The sequence below is a fragment of the Kryptolebias marmoratus genome, linkage group LG22, assembly GCF_001649575.2.
Source record: "Kryptolebias marmoratus isolate JLee-2015 linkage group LG22, ASM164957v2, whole genome shotgun sequence".
NCBI classification, from domain to species: domain Eukaryota; kingdom Metazoa; phylum Chordata; class Actinopteri; order Cyprinodontiformes; family Rivulidae; genus Kryptolebias; species Kryptolebias marmoratus.
Window position 1 is genome coordinate 24,362,352 of NC_051451.1, and position 16,961 is coordinate 24,379,312.

Sequence of the window (16,961 nt, forward strand, 5' to 3'; positions counted from 1 at the left end):
ACAGCTGAAGGGAAGGCATTCATAGGCAGTAATTTAATCTGGCCGCCACATGTCCAGCATGTGGCAGCTTTTAAATACCTCAAAGGGGTAGCTCACATCAGTTCAGACCATGTGAAAATCAACAGAAATGCAATGGTAGAGTCTCACTGGGCTGTTACCGTTGGCGACTCAAACTTGATTCAATATTGCAAGAAAAAACAAAAATTCTTTATTGAACTTTAACTGAAGCTACCAGTCAACCATGCGACCATTTGCACAGCCTGTTTTTAAAAATCACAACATATTTTTTAGTGCACGGCATGCAAAACTGTATTGTAAGCTTGGCACGTCATTTCATTGCCCACCTCAGCCCACATAATACCCATTTTGGCAGCCGCCCCCACGTTCATGATTTAATCCACTGGAGTACACTTTAGAAATGAAAATAGGCAGATTTGGATCAGTTTTTTTTAATAATTATTATTTATAATCAGCATGGCTTTTAGACCTGGACATTTGCCTCTGATGTTCTTTTTTTTGTCGGAGTAGAGCTCCCATACAGATTTAAAAATACAGCTCTTATACTGTTGAGGCAGGTTTGAGACACCTGTCACAAAACTGAGAAGGGTTTAGAGCAAAATGTTGCACAATTTTTTTTTGAACATGTTCAGAATTCAAATGACAAGACAAGACTGCAAGTCTTGTTTATTAATACTGTGACAACGCTCATCAATGCAGTCAGAATTAAGCTCTTAATTAAACTGGAGCCCTTTAATAAGCCATCTACAACAAAGAAAATATTCAATGTTCATTATCTCTCTACAGAACTACACTTCAAAAGATCTGAACTATCACTTTAAGGGCAGCACTCTTACAGAAAGGCAGAGACGTTCTGTTACAAGCTGCTAGTAAGACAAGAGAAGCAGAAAAGTCACAGATGCTTCTGTTGTCTCAGTCTGGTTATGAAAATAAGATTTAAATTTGGGTTTCCAAGCAAGATATTTTGCATTTGTGAGCAGAAAAAAAACCCACTGCTGTATTTGTTTAGCCATCTGTTTGTTGTATTTAAAGAGGCCGGGTTGATGCAGACTTAAACACGTTGGTCTGCAGGAGCCAAACGTGGCGTTTGCCAAGCGAAGCAGGGATACTGTAATAGGACACAGCTCAGATGTCTTCAACCAGCAGGAAGGAACCAACTATTTTTAATTTGTCTGACTCGGAATGCCATGACAACAATCTCCTAACAACTAGGGGAGGCACAGTAAACACATACTTTTAACATAACTCAGAATCCCACACTCTACAGTAACTCCCTCATAACAAAACTCAAGACTGTCGCCATGGAAATGCTTTTTTCCCCCCTACAAGTCTCCTATCTACCATCTCGTCAAAGCTATTTATAGAAAAGAAGACCGCTAGCCAACCAGGAAATATGACTTACAGTACAGTGAGTGGAAATGTCTAGTGTTTCAACATCTCTGTGCTACCTGCCTTCTTCCTTCACTCATCCTTGCAGATGAAAAGCTCCATGCAGACAGCTGACTAACACGCTGACAGGAGAAGCAGGTAGCGAAAAGCCTGTTGCCTGAGGGCTGATGCAGGGGTCGTCGCTGACCTTCTCTGGCAGAGAGTCGTGGGACTGTTGGTTTTTTTAAACGTGCAATGAAGATGAAAAAACCTCATCATCTTCCCACTCAATCTCCATTAAGACGATGTTAATAGACAGAAAAAGGCATTTCTCATTGCCCTTAAAACTCGGTGATGCAACAAAGCCTGAACTTGCGTGGTTGTGTCACACCTCAAGCCTTAGACTATTAAATGAGCACCAGACAGCGCTGACACCTCCACGCTTGTAGAAGCTGTCAGAGCTCGAGGGAAAAGTCTTCCCCAGATGATGCTGACAATGCTAAACAACATTAGCCTATGTAGATTTCATCCTTTAATACCACCTGCATTCATAAATAAAAGCCACTTCAAACAGTGCGGCAGTAACTCAAACTCAAAATGACAACAATTACGGCTGCCAGTTTTCATTAATGAACACACTAACCATCAGTGACCACTAATAGGACAACAAGATTCCACCATTTTATCCAAACGACACAATCTCCGTTGTGCTAGCATCATTAATATTGATTATCTCCGTTTTGTTGGCCTTATACTGCTCTGAGTAAATACTAAGTGTTTTTTAATCCAAAGAGCAAAACATTTTAAAAAAAGAAAAGAAAAATGGTTCATGTCAGGTAAAGTCTCATCAATGATGGATCACAGAAACATAGGTAATTTACCCACAATGCCCTGCTTCGGAGAAGTGCTTCTGACTGTCCTGCATGATAAGTTCTGATTTTTAGAATAAAACAAAACTAAATGGATCGTAAAGTTGGGTCAACATTAACAATGACATTATGCAAACATCAGCTTTCCAAGTGTAAGATATTTTGATTGCGGCAGGTCATTGTGGCTATAGGACTACCAATATTAAAGCCAAAAGATTTTTATTCAGTTAGATGGCTTTAAATGACTGCTAGAAAACTATTAAAACACTGTAAAGTGTTTTAGGCGTTTCAGCTTGTTGTTGAGTAAAGTATGGGTACCTGATTACGTTTTAAAATGTAGAGGTAAAGTGTCTGCGACAGAACGTTGGCTGTTTAGCTCAGCTGAGTCTGTGGAGCACTTGAAATGAAAAAACTCAAGCTCGAGACCCAAACTGGTACTTGGCTAAATGCAGACCACTTTGGGGGGGTTCCAGTGCTAAACCGGAGCCAGAGTTCTCTTAGCACCAGCTCTTTCTGCTTCAGCCACCAAAGGCTCTGGTACCAGGAAACCGGTGCCAACTCGGCGCCAACACTTTGCAGGGCCATAGCAAAGAACCAAGTTTGTCAGGAGCTGTAGCTGTAGGTGGGCTCATGGAGACCAACAACCAATTAAAATGTTTTGAGGGTCATGTTAAAAAAATACGGTCACTTTTACTTTACTTAATATTGCAGTCTACTATTAATTTGACCTATTCCTGCTGAAGTGAAGCATTTTCTTTTAAATCAAGACATTTGTTTGCAAGAATAATTACAGAATTATTAGACAATTCCTGTGTGTCTCTGCTCTGTGATCTTCTTCAGTAATTCGGAATAAAACAGAGACATTTAATGTGACATAATGACACGACTCCAAGTTGGCTCTCTGGTTATGGAAAACCAAACTTTTTCCACCAGAACAACCTGAACTAGCACCAGATCTAGTCTAGCACTGGAACATATTTAGTGGGGAAAAAACCCTATATTTGGCATCCAAAACTAGATTTAGACATGTACAGAACTTCTGCTTTTAGGCCAGATTTAGCCCAGTCTCAGTCTAGATGTTTCTTCAGCCCAGAAATGCTCACACCGCTCCATGTGCTCCAAACTGATTACTGTAAGAGCAGCATGACGGGACCTAAATTCTGAATGTTATGAACTTGCAGAGTATTTCTGCACCAAACTGTGGCATCCATTAATTTTTATATATTTATAACATATATTTAGAAACAGACTGCACAGTCATAATAAAATTATTCCAGTTTATTAATAATAAGGCTCAATATTAAGTACAAATTGTGACATAACTCTATTTGTTGACTGGTTGGTTTTAATGGGGTTCCAAAGTGCTAAGGCAGCAAAAGAAGGCTCTGATCTTCACCTCACAATTTAATCCCACATCCTCTCACACACGTCCCATCGTAGCTCAGTTCTCTGGCATATTTATTCCACAGCATTTTCAAGTATTGATCGACCTGCGTTGATATAGGAGGTTAATTAAAACAGACGATGCCCAAATCTCGGACTACAGTTTCATTTATTACCAGCAATTAAGCAGTCAGTTTTCCTTTCAACTGTGCCTCTGTTAGAATTAGGCTTAGCAAATAAATTGCAAAAAAGGTATAATTTAAACACAGCTGAAAAATATGAGGCAGAGGTTATGACTGAGCTTGTTATGACCTGTAAAATATCATGTTTGTCTGGTCTCTCAGGTTCAGTTAATCATTTCTAATAATACAAAGGGACTTGAGGGGTTTAGAGTCCATTGTTTGTCAGAGGTGTGCATCGTTGTTTGTTTTCTCCATGGTGAATAAAGTGCTCGGGTCTGCCATGGCACCGCGACAATCTGGGTAATTACAGTGCAAACAGAGCAGGCAGCAAGCCGAACAGACAGAGTTGCTTCGTGGGGATCATTGACTCTGTGGATGTGCTCCGAGTCAGATCAGTCTCAGTTAAACCCCACATCTTGACTTCTGGTTGTGTAATGAGGCATTTAAAAGCATCCTTCACAAGATATAGACATCTCATTTCAGGCAAAGTGCGAGCTGATGTTGTAAAAGCAGAAAGGAACAAAACAGAAATAGGGAGATCTTCAGAGTCAGCATAACTTGTCCGGGAAGCTCCAGGGGAAAGAAATATATTAGAATGAAGACTTCTCATAAAGTATTGGAATGAGCACTATAAATGTGCCGGGATCCGTTCACGGCGCTGTCGTAAAAAAATATTTTCTAAGGTCAACTGAGGTGAATTTAGAGGTTAGTTTTTAACAGATTTATAGAATTATATGTGCTCAAGAGTGCATAAAAAACAAACAAAACGAAAACCATAAACCATTAAAAAAACTGCTGTTCTTGAATACCACAATAAAAAAAGTAAAGGTCGAGCATTCCTTGAAGGAATCCATATTGCCCGCCGCCTTTCACGCCAGAGATTCAGACTGAGGTCATCTGATGTTGAGACTGTGCGCAATCACGTGTGAAATTTTGCATAATCCGTTAACGCTTGGAGTACGTGTCGTAAATTAAGCTACAACCACAATTCGAGCTCAACATCTGTAAAACTGGCTACATTATCCGTATTTTTGTTTTCTCTGGTCAGCTGGTTGTAGCAGCCATCTTAAATTGGGTTGACCTCAAATGTTAATTAGTTGTAGATGTGCAGCCAATAATTACTTTCTGAAGGTTTTTTGCTAACAGAGCTTACTCCAATAGCTAATGGCAAAGTTTTAAACACACATCTTGTGTGATCAGTTAGAGCTCAGGGTGTATGTTGGGAATCACTCTCAGCTACTACCACACCAGGTTTTAGCTCAGTACCTAAAATGAGTTATGGCCATTTTTTATTTGCTGTAGCAGCCATCTTGAATCCATTCAGTGGGTCATGATATTTTGCCAACGGCACAGACAAAACCTTAATCCCTCCCCCTTCGTTGGTAGCTGATAACAAATTTAAATAGTCACATAAACAGTAGCTGCACATGTTAAAACAAACAGAAAAAATCTCCCCTAAGCCAGAGAAGTTGTGCTTTTCAAATTTTCTGCTAAAGAACTCTTCAAGGCGACACATGTCAAGCACGTCTTCGCTCTACAAAGCGTAAACAGGCCTTGTTTTGACGGCTGCAGCTTTTCCATCCCAACCACCCAGAATAAAAAAAAAGAAGCAACTTGAGCCCAAGCGTTAAAAGAAACAGGAGCCAGCAGCAGCAGCCTGCTTGGCACCGTGCCTCACCACGGAGAAATGATTCCTCATCGACACACGCTCCCACTCCGCACAATGATCTCAACACAGGGATGACATCAAAGTTCTCCCTACATCCTGTTTAACCATGACGAGCCCTTATTTTCTTGGGAGAAGAGGCGGCATCACTGCAGAGATAAATGCAGGCAGATTTCCATCCAGCAGGTGTGCCGTCGCTCCCTCAGAGATCAAGGAGCTTTATCAGACGAGACGTCGACCCCCGCGCTCTCAGGCTTTCAGGACAAAAAGTGGTGAAAATGCAATGCTCCTCTTGTCATTATTCCAGGAAAGTGATCCATCAGAAATAGAAATGCTTAGCATGTGATTGTTCAATAATTGGACTTAATCTGCATTTCAAGGGTGGTTCTACAAATCAGTAATGTTTGTCGCACTCCATTTTGGTTAAACTGCTACCTCATTAAAGACAGCTGCATAGTGAAGGATAAGCAATGGATCATCTATTTCTCCAAGACAGCTTCTAAAAGGTGTGAATGCTTATATAAATAATTGCCCGCCATCAAAAGGCAAATTACTGCAAGGCGTTCTTCGCCATGTTACCTGACAGACAGATTCACGTGTCCGTATTTAAACATAAATTTTGTGCTGAGTGCTGAAATGTAGAATTTCAAAAATTTGCATCATTTTTATCTTTCTTTAAAGATGGCTGTGACAGAATAACAGGCTTATGAATAAAAAACCAGGGTTTTAAACAAAGACTGTGCAGTAAGAGTAATAATCATTTTATTTATGCTGACAGTGAGACGACAAAAGCAAAGCAGCCAGCTCCTCTTTAATAAGAAGAGGTGAACCTAGGGCCGAGGGAATCCTCACATCAGAATCCCCCTCATCCCTCTGAACCATCTCATTCAAATTACTCCATTAGTAAAATAGGACTCATTCATGCATAATGTTTCCAGTTCCAATTAGGGGCTGCCTCACTGTTGACAGCCAAAGCCAGTTTCATCTCTCCTGCCACAGTCATTAAAGTGATGACTCTCCTCGTCCTGCCCTGATATGACAATTTTCTGCATTTAAGTGAGCGGTAGTAATTTCTCGATCAGTAAGAATAAATATACTATATTCCTTTCAATTCAAAGACGCAATAAAGTTATAGGAGAAGGGCAGGAGTACTGATCACAGCTCTAAAAAGGTGACTGGCATGAGAAACTGAGCACACACAATGAGAATAAGATCCAGCCTCGCTTTCTCTAATATCAGCAGCTCAGAGATGTTCACATCTGAGGGTTAAATGCAAATATAAGAGAGGAGGACCTATTATTAAAGAAGCAGGCAAAAATTTATTGAATGTTGTTTTTTTTTGTTATTATTCAATGAACAAATAATTGTATTAAACATTGCTTGTATGTTCTTTTAATTCAACATACATACAAGCAAACAATTTAGGAACTCGCACAGTTAGGAAACAAACATCTAAACAAATGAAATATGAATTTATTACATTTTTTTTGCTTGTATTTGTAAACTAACGGTCATCAGGCAACTATCAAACTTCGAGAGATCCATAATTTGATCTTTGCACTACTCAAACTAGCCTTTAGCTCATCAGAATTCAACTCCATTCAGAACTTTTCCACAGAACCCAACTTCTAAGGATCAGACCTAACACTTTACAAATTTGACAGATACATTGAAATAGTGACGGAAACTTGATTTGTTTTTAATCCAAAAGTACTGTAAAGCTTCACAAGTTAAACACGTTATCTTTTAGGGGGTAAACTGTCACCTGCAAGTGTCAATGTCTCTATTTTTGGCAGACATTGATCCTGCTCACTCACTTTTATTATTTCACATAAACTTGAATAAACAAGGATACAAAGGATCAATACTTCTTGAAGCAGAGGTCAAGCGTACTTCTCTCTGACTAATTAGCTTCATGCTCAGTGAGTCCTGATATTCTGCAAAAAGACAAAAACTCCATCGTGACAACTTGCAACGCATAAGTTGTTTTTTATATAGGTCTGTGGCCTCTAAATAATAGGACATAAACATAACCACCATCTGTGTGCTTTTCTTTTCTTTTTTGGAATAATTTTGGCACAGCTGACCTTCACACAGACTAAATTTGCTGAGTCTAATTTACGCTGCTCATTTTGGCCGAGAGTTCCCAAAGATTTATCACAATAATGAGCCCAGTCTCATATCTAAGGAGATGAAAGGCGGGGCGGCCGATGACCTTCAGGTTTCGGCAGCCGCCTCACCTGCCCTCCTGAACGAGGTTGCAAACAGCCCCACATCTCAGATGAGCGGTGGTGTGGAGGGGGAGGGGGTTAACCGAGCGTTGCTTCCATCCATCATCACATTACACACACTGGCCTAGTTTAATGTCCTTTTCAGACTCGACTGGAGACACACTGGGCCACACAGAAACATGGGAACCAGTTAATTAGTCCGTGCAAACAGCAGAGGTTCACCAGTCGTTTACCGCTTCAAGGGTGAAATTTCTTCCAAGGTGCTAATGAGGACTTTGTCCATCACTGTAGTCTCATCCGTTACAATGCCACAGCATTGTCTAATGATCACACAAACAGAAGCATGCAGCTCCTTTGTCAGTTTAGGGATTAAAATGATATATGTACTTTACATACGTAATGTTGCAGCCATAATTGCTTATATACAGGACAATGCCTTTAGTCAGGGTATTATTCTGAACTATTTCAGCCCCACAGCAGTTCGTCTGACGACAGGGCAAACAGCTGGCGAGCGTGAGAATGGTTACCATGCTGAGCAGGTGCTGTAATGTACTGAACAAAGGCATCGCAGGGAAATTAGAAGAAGAAACAAGAAACACGAGCCCAAAAAGGGGAGAGAAGAAAGCTTTTCTCTCAGTGCCAAAAATCTGACTCAGAAATGCTCGGTTTCAACAAACGTGAGGCCGTGGAATTACGAAATTCTGTTTTTTTTTTCCTGGATATGCCTTATGCTGTCTGCGCAAGATGCTTCTATATGTTACAGGAAAATGATTCTGAAACATGAAGAGTGATGTCATTCCTAATAAACAGCATCAGTAAATGTAAATGTAAAGATCTTGTTTTGTTAAAGACAGTTTCTGTTCAATCACTGCCTAGTTTCCAAGAACATAGTTCACAACACAGAAACTATTAAACGTTACAAAAACTGCCAAGCTGCCAGTGATGGACAGAAGGAGTGCAGCTTAATGAGCTTAAAGGTACTCTCTGCTAAGTATGTCTGCTGCTAAACGCAAAAGAGAAAGATCGACTAAAACAACTGTAAAGACTAAAGATCGAGGATCAAGCAGGAGGTGGAGCACCATAAATTCAGAGCTCGGCTTTCAAACACATGCAGCTTTTGCAAAACTTCTTCCAGTTTACTGTTTCAACTTGTCTTTTTATCTACAGACTTTCCTCAACAAAACTGAGCATAAATACAAACTGTCACACTTCTCCATCTCAAATGTCTCTTTCTTGGCCGTTGCCTTTGTTGACCTATTTTCAGCCACCGTAGGTTAACAAACACACGGAAATGGCATTCATTACAAATATTGCTCACAAATTTTGAATTTAAGGACACATTTACCATCACTGAGAAAAACATGGTGCAGATTTGGTCTCTTCCTTTTTGGTTTTGAGCAGTCTTCTTTGGAATGAGTACCGTAAAGCGAAGCACGTCACAGTTTTAGTGCAGTGCGTAGTACTCCTGCAGATCCATCACACTGCTCTCAAACCACACGCTGACGTGAGAAATTCCTCTGGCTACCACACACCAGGAAGACTTACACCAGAAATGACAGGAGCTCTGTCCTGAGTGCAACCTCTGAAGTCAGCATTATTACATTTTGTGTCAAAATGACAACACACACTTAGTGGTTTGTCCTATAGTAAGACAATCTGTGACAGTTTCTTGACACTGTCCTATAGGTTCCATACAAAGCTGCTACAAAATCAGTACTGCAGGTAGGATTAAAACATAATAAATAATATTTTGCATCTCCATATTAATACAACTTACCAGCTAATGTGACCCATTCAATTTTGATGAGCTACAAACAAATCCTGAACACATTGTTTGAACTTAAGCTTTCAGTTTTCTGTAAATCACGGGGTGTTGCACTTGCAGCCAAAACTTAATTCAAAGCAAACAGAGCAAGAACCGCAGGAGAGGTTACCTTTTCAAGCAGCAAAAAAAAAAGGCTTTCTATCTCAGAAATAAAATCAGAGCCATGTGGCCTCTGGTCTTATCCCCAACTTTGTGGAAGGATTTTTAGCTGAAAAACACAGTTAATTCAGTGGAGATTTTCAAAGGTTGTCTGCTTCTGACTGCATGACACAGGCCAGTGGTCACTACAGCTCAGAGTTGCTGCACACTCTGGTGAAAACAACATTACACCACCAAATTATCAAATATCTAGCAGTTTTTGGTGTTATATTAAAGCAAGAACTAAGACAAGTTGTTGTGAGGTTCTGTAGAGAAGTTATGAACAATTAACATCTTACCTGTTGTAGATAGCTCTTTGACCAGATTGATGAGCTAATAGCTCAATATGCCTCTGCATATAACCATGAACAAACAGTGGAGTAGCTGTAGCACTTCCAGTGAAGCCTAAGCCACTTCCTGCAGGAATATAATCACATTTCTGCACAATAACCATACAGTGTGACACCGACAGCAATGCAAAGGTTTATAAAATCACTGTTTAAATGAACAACTACTAAAACTTTTAACAATCGAGTCGTTTTAAGATGGCAGAAACCCACTTTGGTCTTGGCCCTGGTCGGATTAGCCGTTAGCTCATCAATCTGGTCCAAATTTTAAAAAATAAATTCCAAACCGAGGTCATTCAAAGAGCTATCTACAAAGAGCAAGATAATAATTCATAACATTTCCACAAATTAAGCCAGAGAATCTGTTCTATTTGGAAACTATGAAAGCAGGTTATCTCGAACTAACAAATGGTGAAGTAGTTTTCCAGATATACTGATATGCAATTCTGAAATGCAGGTACACACTCAACGTAAACAAAGTACTTTTATCTGAATATTTTACACAACAAACCTGAGCATAAATATAATCAATACATCAAAACTGTCTTAATTCTCAATCCAAACTTCTCCTTTGTGACCCGTTTTCAGTCACTTCGGTTCTTTCCAAAAGGTAATCCAATCACAAACTGCTCACAAATTTTTAATTTAAGGTGACAATAACCATCGATATGAGAAAATAAATTGTGCAGATTTTGTTTCTTACTTTATAAAGTTTTTTGGATGGGTTATTATTGACTTTGCAACCTTTAAAACTCAAAATGTTAACGTTTAAACAGTTTCTGAATGAAAACAAGCAGAAAAAACAGTGACATACTACTGGAAAGGGAAGTAAAAACAAAACATTTACTGAATTATCTTTATTTTTTGACAACATGTTGCTATTCATTTGTCAATGACTGACATTCAGATAATGCTGTATTGTATTTGTGCTTTAAGTTCCCTTTCTCTGTCACAACAACACAACCAAAGAGTTGCAGCTTCTCAGAAACAGAGCTTCGCACGAACAACAAATTGTTGGAAAATGTTTGATTTTACTGGCTTTTATTCCATCTCAGGACATTTTACCAACAAAGATAAGAAGCCTTTGAAGATGGGTGAACTATCATGCCTGTCTGGGAATACAAGACCGTTCTTCTTCTCCATTTCCTGTCTGTTGCTCTTCAACACGCTATCTATGGAGTCAAACCCTGAGGAGCGGGCGGTCTTTACCGAGCTCAACTCCTCAGGACAGTTTGAAGGATAACAATCTAGTTACAGTAACTCTTTTTTTATTATTATTACTATTATTATTGCCTGCTGCTGAAGGAGATATGTGTTTAAAACTTTGACATTAGCTTCTGGAATCAATTAAGAAAATATCTCATGAACCACCAGATGGATTTCAATTAAACTTTCAGAAAATAATCAAGGGATGTACATCTACCACAGAGTACTTTTTGGAGTCAACCCACTTCAGAATGGCCGTATGTAATAAATTCAGTCATATCTTTCAACAAGGCACACAGCTTTTAAAAAAGTGACAACCTGGTTTTCCATGGCGCCTTTTTATCAGGTTACCTATACCCCCGAAACTGTTAAATCCTATAGGCTCCCTTTCAACCGAGCCACTCTATCCTAATGTGGAAACTGTTAGCATGTAATGATCACGACACAGATTATGCACTGAAAGAGATTCCCGTCCAGCAAATGAATCACTTTGTAACTACTAACCTCTCCCTGAAACTCAAACTAACCACTTTGCCTGTGAGTAAACCCAGATCAGTTTTCTCATCCGCTAACGACAACTCTCTCCACGCACACACCAAGACTCCCCATGGGTCTGGATAAATATCAGCTGAGCAGATCCCAAAAAAAAATAAAGAAAATCATAGATTCCACCCTTGCATAAAACCCAGATATGAAATAATAGGATGTGAGAAAAGACATGCTGATCAATACTGTCATAAACATCTAATATCATGAACAGGAAATCAATTCTTTTGCACAGAACTGATTTTTTGTTCCCCCAAGCAAGATAATGTAATACAACTGAATCATCCGACTTCGAAATGAGAAATTAAATCAATAATTAGCTAAATTGACACATAAATTTATATTTTTCCTCTCATATAAACACCTATAACCTGTTTCAGTTAGACAATAAATGGAGTAAGGAACCTTTTTGTCTGTAAAGGGCCGCGGACATTATTGAAAGTGTCCGTTTGGACAGGCTGATCAATCACTCAACAATCTTATCACCTTTAGCTCAGCCACAAGCTTACAGTCACTCTCTTATCACACTAATCCGGATAACTTGGGTGCCGAGTCTCTGAAGGCAGCGGGAATAAATTAGTTTACTCCTACACTGATTGGATTAAAAGCCTAAAATGAGCCTCAACCCCGTGACTCTGACGGCTAAAGCCACCAGATGCTCAACTTCAATAAAAGGGTTGGCCTAAATGAAAACAGATATATTTTATTTCTAGTGTTCAGATTAAATTCTAGATCCTGAAAATATTGATTCAATCAGCTTATTCTACATAAAAGAAAGGCCCCAGCCATTTATGACTCCTTTACTCAGAGTGACTGATGTCCCCTGCCTCATGTCAAGGGGAGCTGCCTTTTGTATGACAGCTGACTTAATAGAAAACTAGTGGAAGTTAAATGTGAGTCTCTGGAGCCCACTGTCTGCTTTCCATCCCTGGGGAGTTCAGGTCCATCGTGACTGAAACTCATTTCAGAAGCAGCAGTGCTCCGATGGCCTCGTCGCTGCATATTTGAGTCTATAGTGGAAACACTTCCTGCTAACACTGACTTGCACGCCGTAGGCCAACTGCATATCTTCCACTGCAGCTTGGATAAAAACAAGCGCTGATAAAGAAATTCCACACCGCAGTGAAGAATGAACACAAAGACCCGGCTGTCATGCAGAGACAAGACTACGTTAGAAGACGCAACAGCAACACTTCAGCGGACAAAGGCCCCGATATGACAGAGAAACAAAGCTACAAAAGCTGAGGATGACTGACAGAAAATGGGAACTTCTAAAGGCCGATGCTGGCGAAACAAAGGTGAGCTGCTCTTTTTAAACTGTTTATGAAATCACTTATGGGTTAAATGCAACAAGAGGAGAACAATATCTTAAAAGGCACTCATTGCAAAGTCATGAAAACTGGACAAAATAATTCCTGAGGCAATAAACAAAATCTGCAAAATATTCTTTTTCATATGGACGTGTGCTTAAATTAAAAATCTGTCAATGGTGCCAATGTGTGTTTGTTTACCTACAGAAACAGCTGAAGTGACTGAAAATAAGTCAAACGTTCAACTTGCAGAAGTTTCCCAAAAGTCACTTGTGCTTTACACACATATATATATATATTTCCACATAAACGGCTTCTCTGAGATCCTACACTTGTCTAGTTCTGCTATATTTGTTGACTTACACAGACTATGAACCACCTAAAGCAGGCCAAATATGTGACTAAAGTTCCATGGGGTTTTCAGCAGATTCAGCCGAGTGCTTTGTTTACACTGAGTGCAAACCCGCATTTCAGAATATCAATATATCTGGAAAAACTCATAGAGTGAACGCTTTCAGTCTGCATCATTTGTTAAAGGATAACCTTTTTTATGTTTGATTGCATACATCGCAATGAGTACCTTTAACTCAGCCATAAGATTATGACCACCCACTCAATGCTGAGTAAGTTCTCCTTTCACAACTGAAACAGCTCTGGACGCAACCTAAAAGAGGTTTGAAGACTGAGAGTCCTATTCTGTAAACCTTTCCTATCCATGGCTTTCCTGCTAGGGGGGTGGTTGTTGCAGGTGTGTGTGTGTGTGACTGGTTTGCAGAAATGTTAGGGTGACTGTGTCACAGCAACAAAAGCCAGTGTACAGGTTCTCCTAAAAAAAGCAGTGCCTTCGGCAGTGGTGTCCTGGAGGGCCACTATCCTGAATGTTTTACTTGTTTCTCTGCCCTTTAGCACGTCGTAAAGTTCTCCAGAAGCCTGTTAATCACTTGTTCATTTAACTCAGGTGTGTCAAAGAAGAGAAACATCTAGAGAGTAACGTACAGGATAGTGGCCCTCAGGGACCAGGTTTGGGTAGTACTGCCTTATGGTAAGATAACCAGGTGAAATCATCCATTAGTGGTCATAATTTTATGGCTGATCAGAGTAAATTTGATCATTCTTGTAGTTAAAAGCCTGTTTTACAAGAATGAATCCCCAGAAAGAGTTTTTGTAAGATATTTGTTGAACAGAAGAACAACAAAAAAAAGGCAACCAGAGCATTTATGAATAAAATCTGAAGTGTTTCGATGCAGCTATACTGCCTGAAATTCTAACATACATCAGCTTCCTTCTATAAAGTAAAGGAATTATAAATAGCTGTGGTCATTATTTTTAATGAAGAATAAGATGATTGGATCAGTTTGGGACCTACGTTTGGAATGATCAAAGCTGACAAAATGCCCACAACTTGATGTATAAAAAATTTATGAGAAGTGTAAAGAGAAACGAAATGAAAAGAAATGTTAAAGCTGCTGCTAGTGGTTTGTTAGCATTGCCATGGTAACCACACACCTGTGTCTGTCACTCCCTGATAGCAGTCTCAATGAGGCAAACAGAAACACAGAGCAGAAATTAAGCCCCAACAAACAGCTATACATTGTATAAAATGAAAAAAAAACCTTAACTATGAGTGGCAGAAGTGTGATGTGGTCACACGTAAATTTCTGTTTCTAAAGTGTGTGATGGCACGTGTGCACGCTGCAGTCTGAAGGGAATTAATGAAAAATCATGAAATCATAAGTCCTACAACAATGAGCGACACACTGAATGAAAGAAGACAAAAATGCTGACATTTTGATGTGTAACTTGTATAAGAAGTGTAAAGTTTGTGAGAGTGTGAAGAGTTTTTTTTTTGCAGAAACATTTTGAAAAGTTTAGACAGCTCAAAAGTTAAAGTGACATTACCACACTGAGGTGTAAAAATGTTCAAAAATAAATCACAACAATAAACTGTGGTTGAGCAAAAACTGGTAACGATATCAAAATCCCAAATCAGGCATGTTCAGTCCCACTTTCTTCAACCTGTTTAAACTTCGGGTGGTTTTTCTACAGGGCTGAGTTTTCTCTATCCTTTCGCCAAAATCATTGTTGTCGACTTTTTTTTTTTTCAATATTTGTCTACAACACACTATTCCCAATCCAGCCACAATGACCCATTTTTTTCAGGGTTTTTCCAAAGCTTCAAGAAGACATCTGAATCAAAACTAACAGGTGAATAGTAGTAAGTGTGCTTCGGGGCTTTGGTCCCCTTAATTAAAGAGTGAAATACGACTGAGTGGTGACACGACAATGCCAATATTCTGAGTAAAGGTGTCGCTCAGTCCTGCATTGCAACAGCTTCCTGATTCTTTTGTATTCGAGTGGGTTTCACCTTCCACCTCATGCAGCTGCCGTAAAAAAAAGAAGCCTCACTTAGCAGCAGTTTTGCAAACATGACTACCTCTCTTTTTTTATACTGGGAGGGTTTCTGTGACTGCATCCACTGCTACACGCTGTAGCTTCCATCAGCTTGCAGGAAAACCCAGGATCTCCCATCTGAATGGGGAAACACCCAGAGATGGAAAAAAGAGAAGAAAGAAAGGAAGAAAGCAGGCTGGCTGGCTGGGTGAGTCTGACATCATCCAAGTGTGGGCTTCCGTGTTCATGATTTGCCTCATATGTGTGTGTGTGTGTGCATGCATAAAACACACACACACACGGTCCCTCCTCCTACCTCTCACACAGACACACACCCACGCACAGATGTGTAGTTTTCCCCTCTCTCCAGCTCTGGACAGACATTCATTATTCTGAGTTTCTGCTGCTGCACCAGCACACTGCAGCTCACACACTGCACTGACTGCAGCCAGATACATGTTCACCCCATCGGAATATGACATCCATAACAGCACTGCAGATACTCTGAAAACCAGCCAAGACCATCTCATTCTAATGGGGATGAGAAATCAGCCTCGAAAGTTGAAGGACGCAGGAGAATTTGGGAGATTTTTTTTTTTTTTTTAATGAAATCAGGCGACAGTCTTGAGGGTATGGTTGGAGTAAACGACGGGGCATAGCCGGCAAAGAGCTCCAAAAAAAAAAAGCAAAAAAATAATAATCATTAAAAAAAACTGCAATGACTCTAAAAGCTCCACGTCCCGCAGAGAGGATTAATATAACCCGACAGGTTTGGATACATGACTCATCTTGAGCCTCACCTTTTCCGCCCAGTCTTACAGAAAACGAAAAAAGACAGCAGCGAGCGGAAAAAGAAAAAAGAAAAAAAATCTTGAGGCTAGTTAGCTTTACTTCCTTAGCAGAGAGCCGGGCGCAGCCACCGCCGAGCTCCAGCCTGGGTCCTCCTCACCAGCCCTCAGCCCTCAGCCCTCAGCCCCCAGCCCTCACCTCCTCTCCCCTGCCGCGCGCACGTCCTGGGACTTACCGGTCCGACGTGCTGCTGGTGCCGCTGCGGGGACACAACAAGTGCGGGGAGGCTGCCGGCCACCGCTCCGCTGCTCCGGGACAACAGGAGCACCGACCTGCACACTTTCGCAGCCATCTCTGTAGTGAAAAAGCTCGCCGGGGAAGGAGACTGCTGGCTGCGGGCGGACCGAGACAGACGCACCGAGAGGGGAAGAGGGAGGGAGGTGGGCGGGTTGTGGGGCTGGACCACGGCTCCGTACACATGCCCAGTGTTGCACCAAACACTTCGGAGAGGAAAAAGACTGCAATTCACTCCACCTCTCTGCAATTTCACTCAGATTCACCAAAGTTGGGTTGTTATATAACAGATGGGCTGCAAGTCTGCACATCTGTGGCCAGATCAGTACTTTAAATCGCAAAAAGTACACAAAATACTGAAGCATGAACACTTCATCTGTGGTAGCGGTCCCCAAAGT

General features: G+C 40.5%; 1 protein-coding gene across 3 annotated transcripts in view; it reads right to left on the reverse strand.

The window, feature by feature from the left end:
• Window positions 1–16,754, reverse strand: part of mcu (mitochondrial calcium uniporter) — a 54,188-nt gene extending 37,434 nt beyond the window's left edge. For 2 of the 3 annotated variants that reach the window (XM_025005197.2, XM_017412828.3), the window contains exon 1: window positions 16,505–16,699. In XM_025005197.2, coding sequence (XP_024860965.1) covers window positions 16,505–16,621 — 117 coding nt within the window. In that variant the 5' untranslated portion in view covers window positions 16,622–16,699. Of the gene's footprint in view, window positions 1–16,504 lie in introns of all 3 variants that reach the window. The other variant, XM_017412827.3, reaches the window with a different exon arrangement.
• Between the last annotated feature and the right edge of the window lie 207 nt (window positions 16,755–16,961).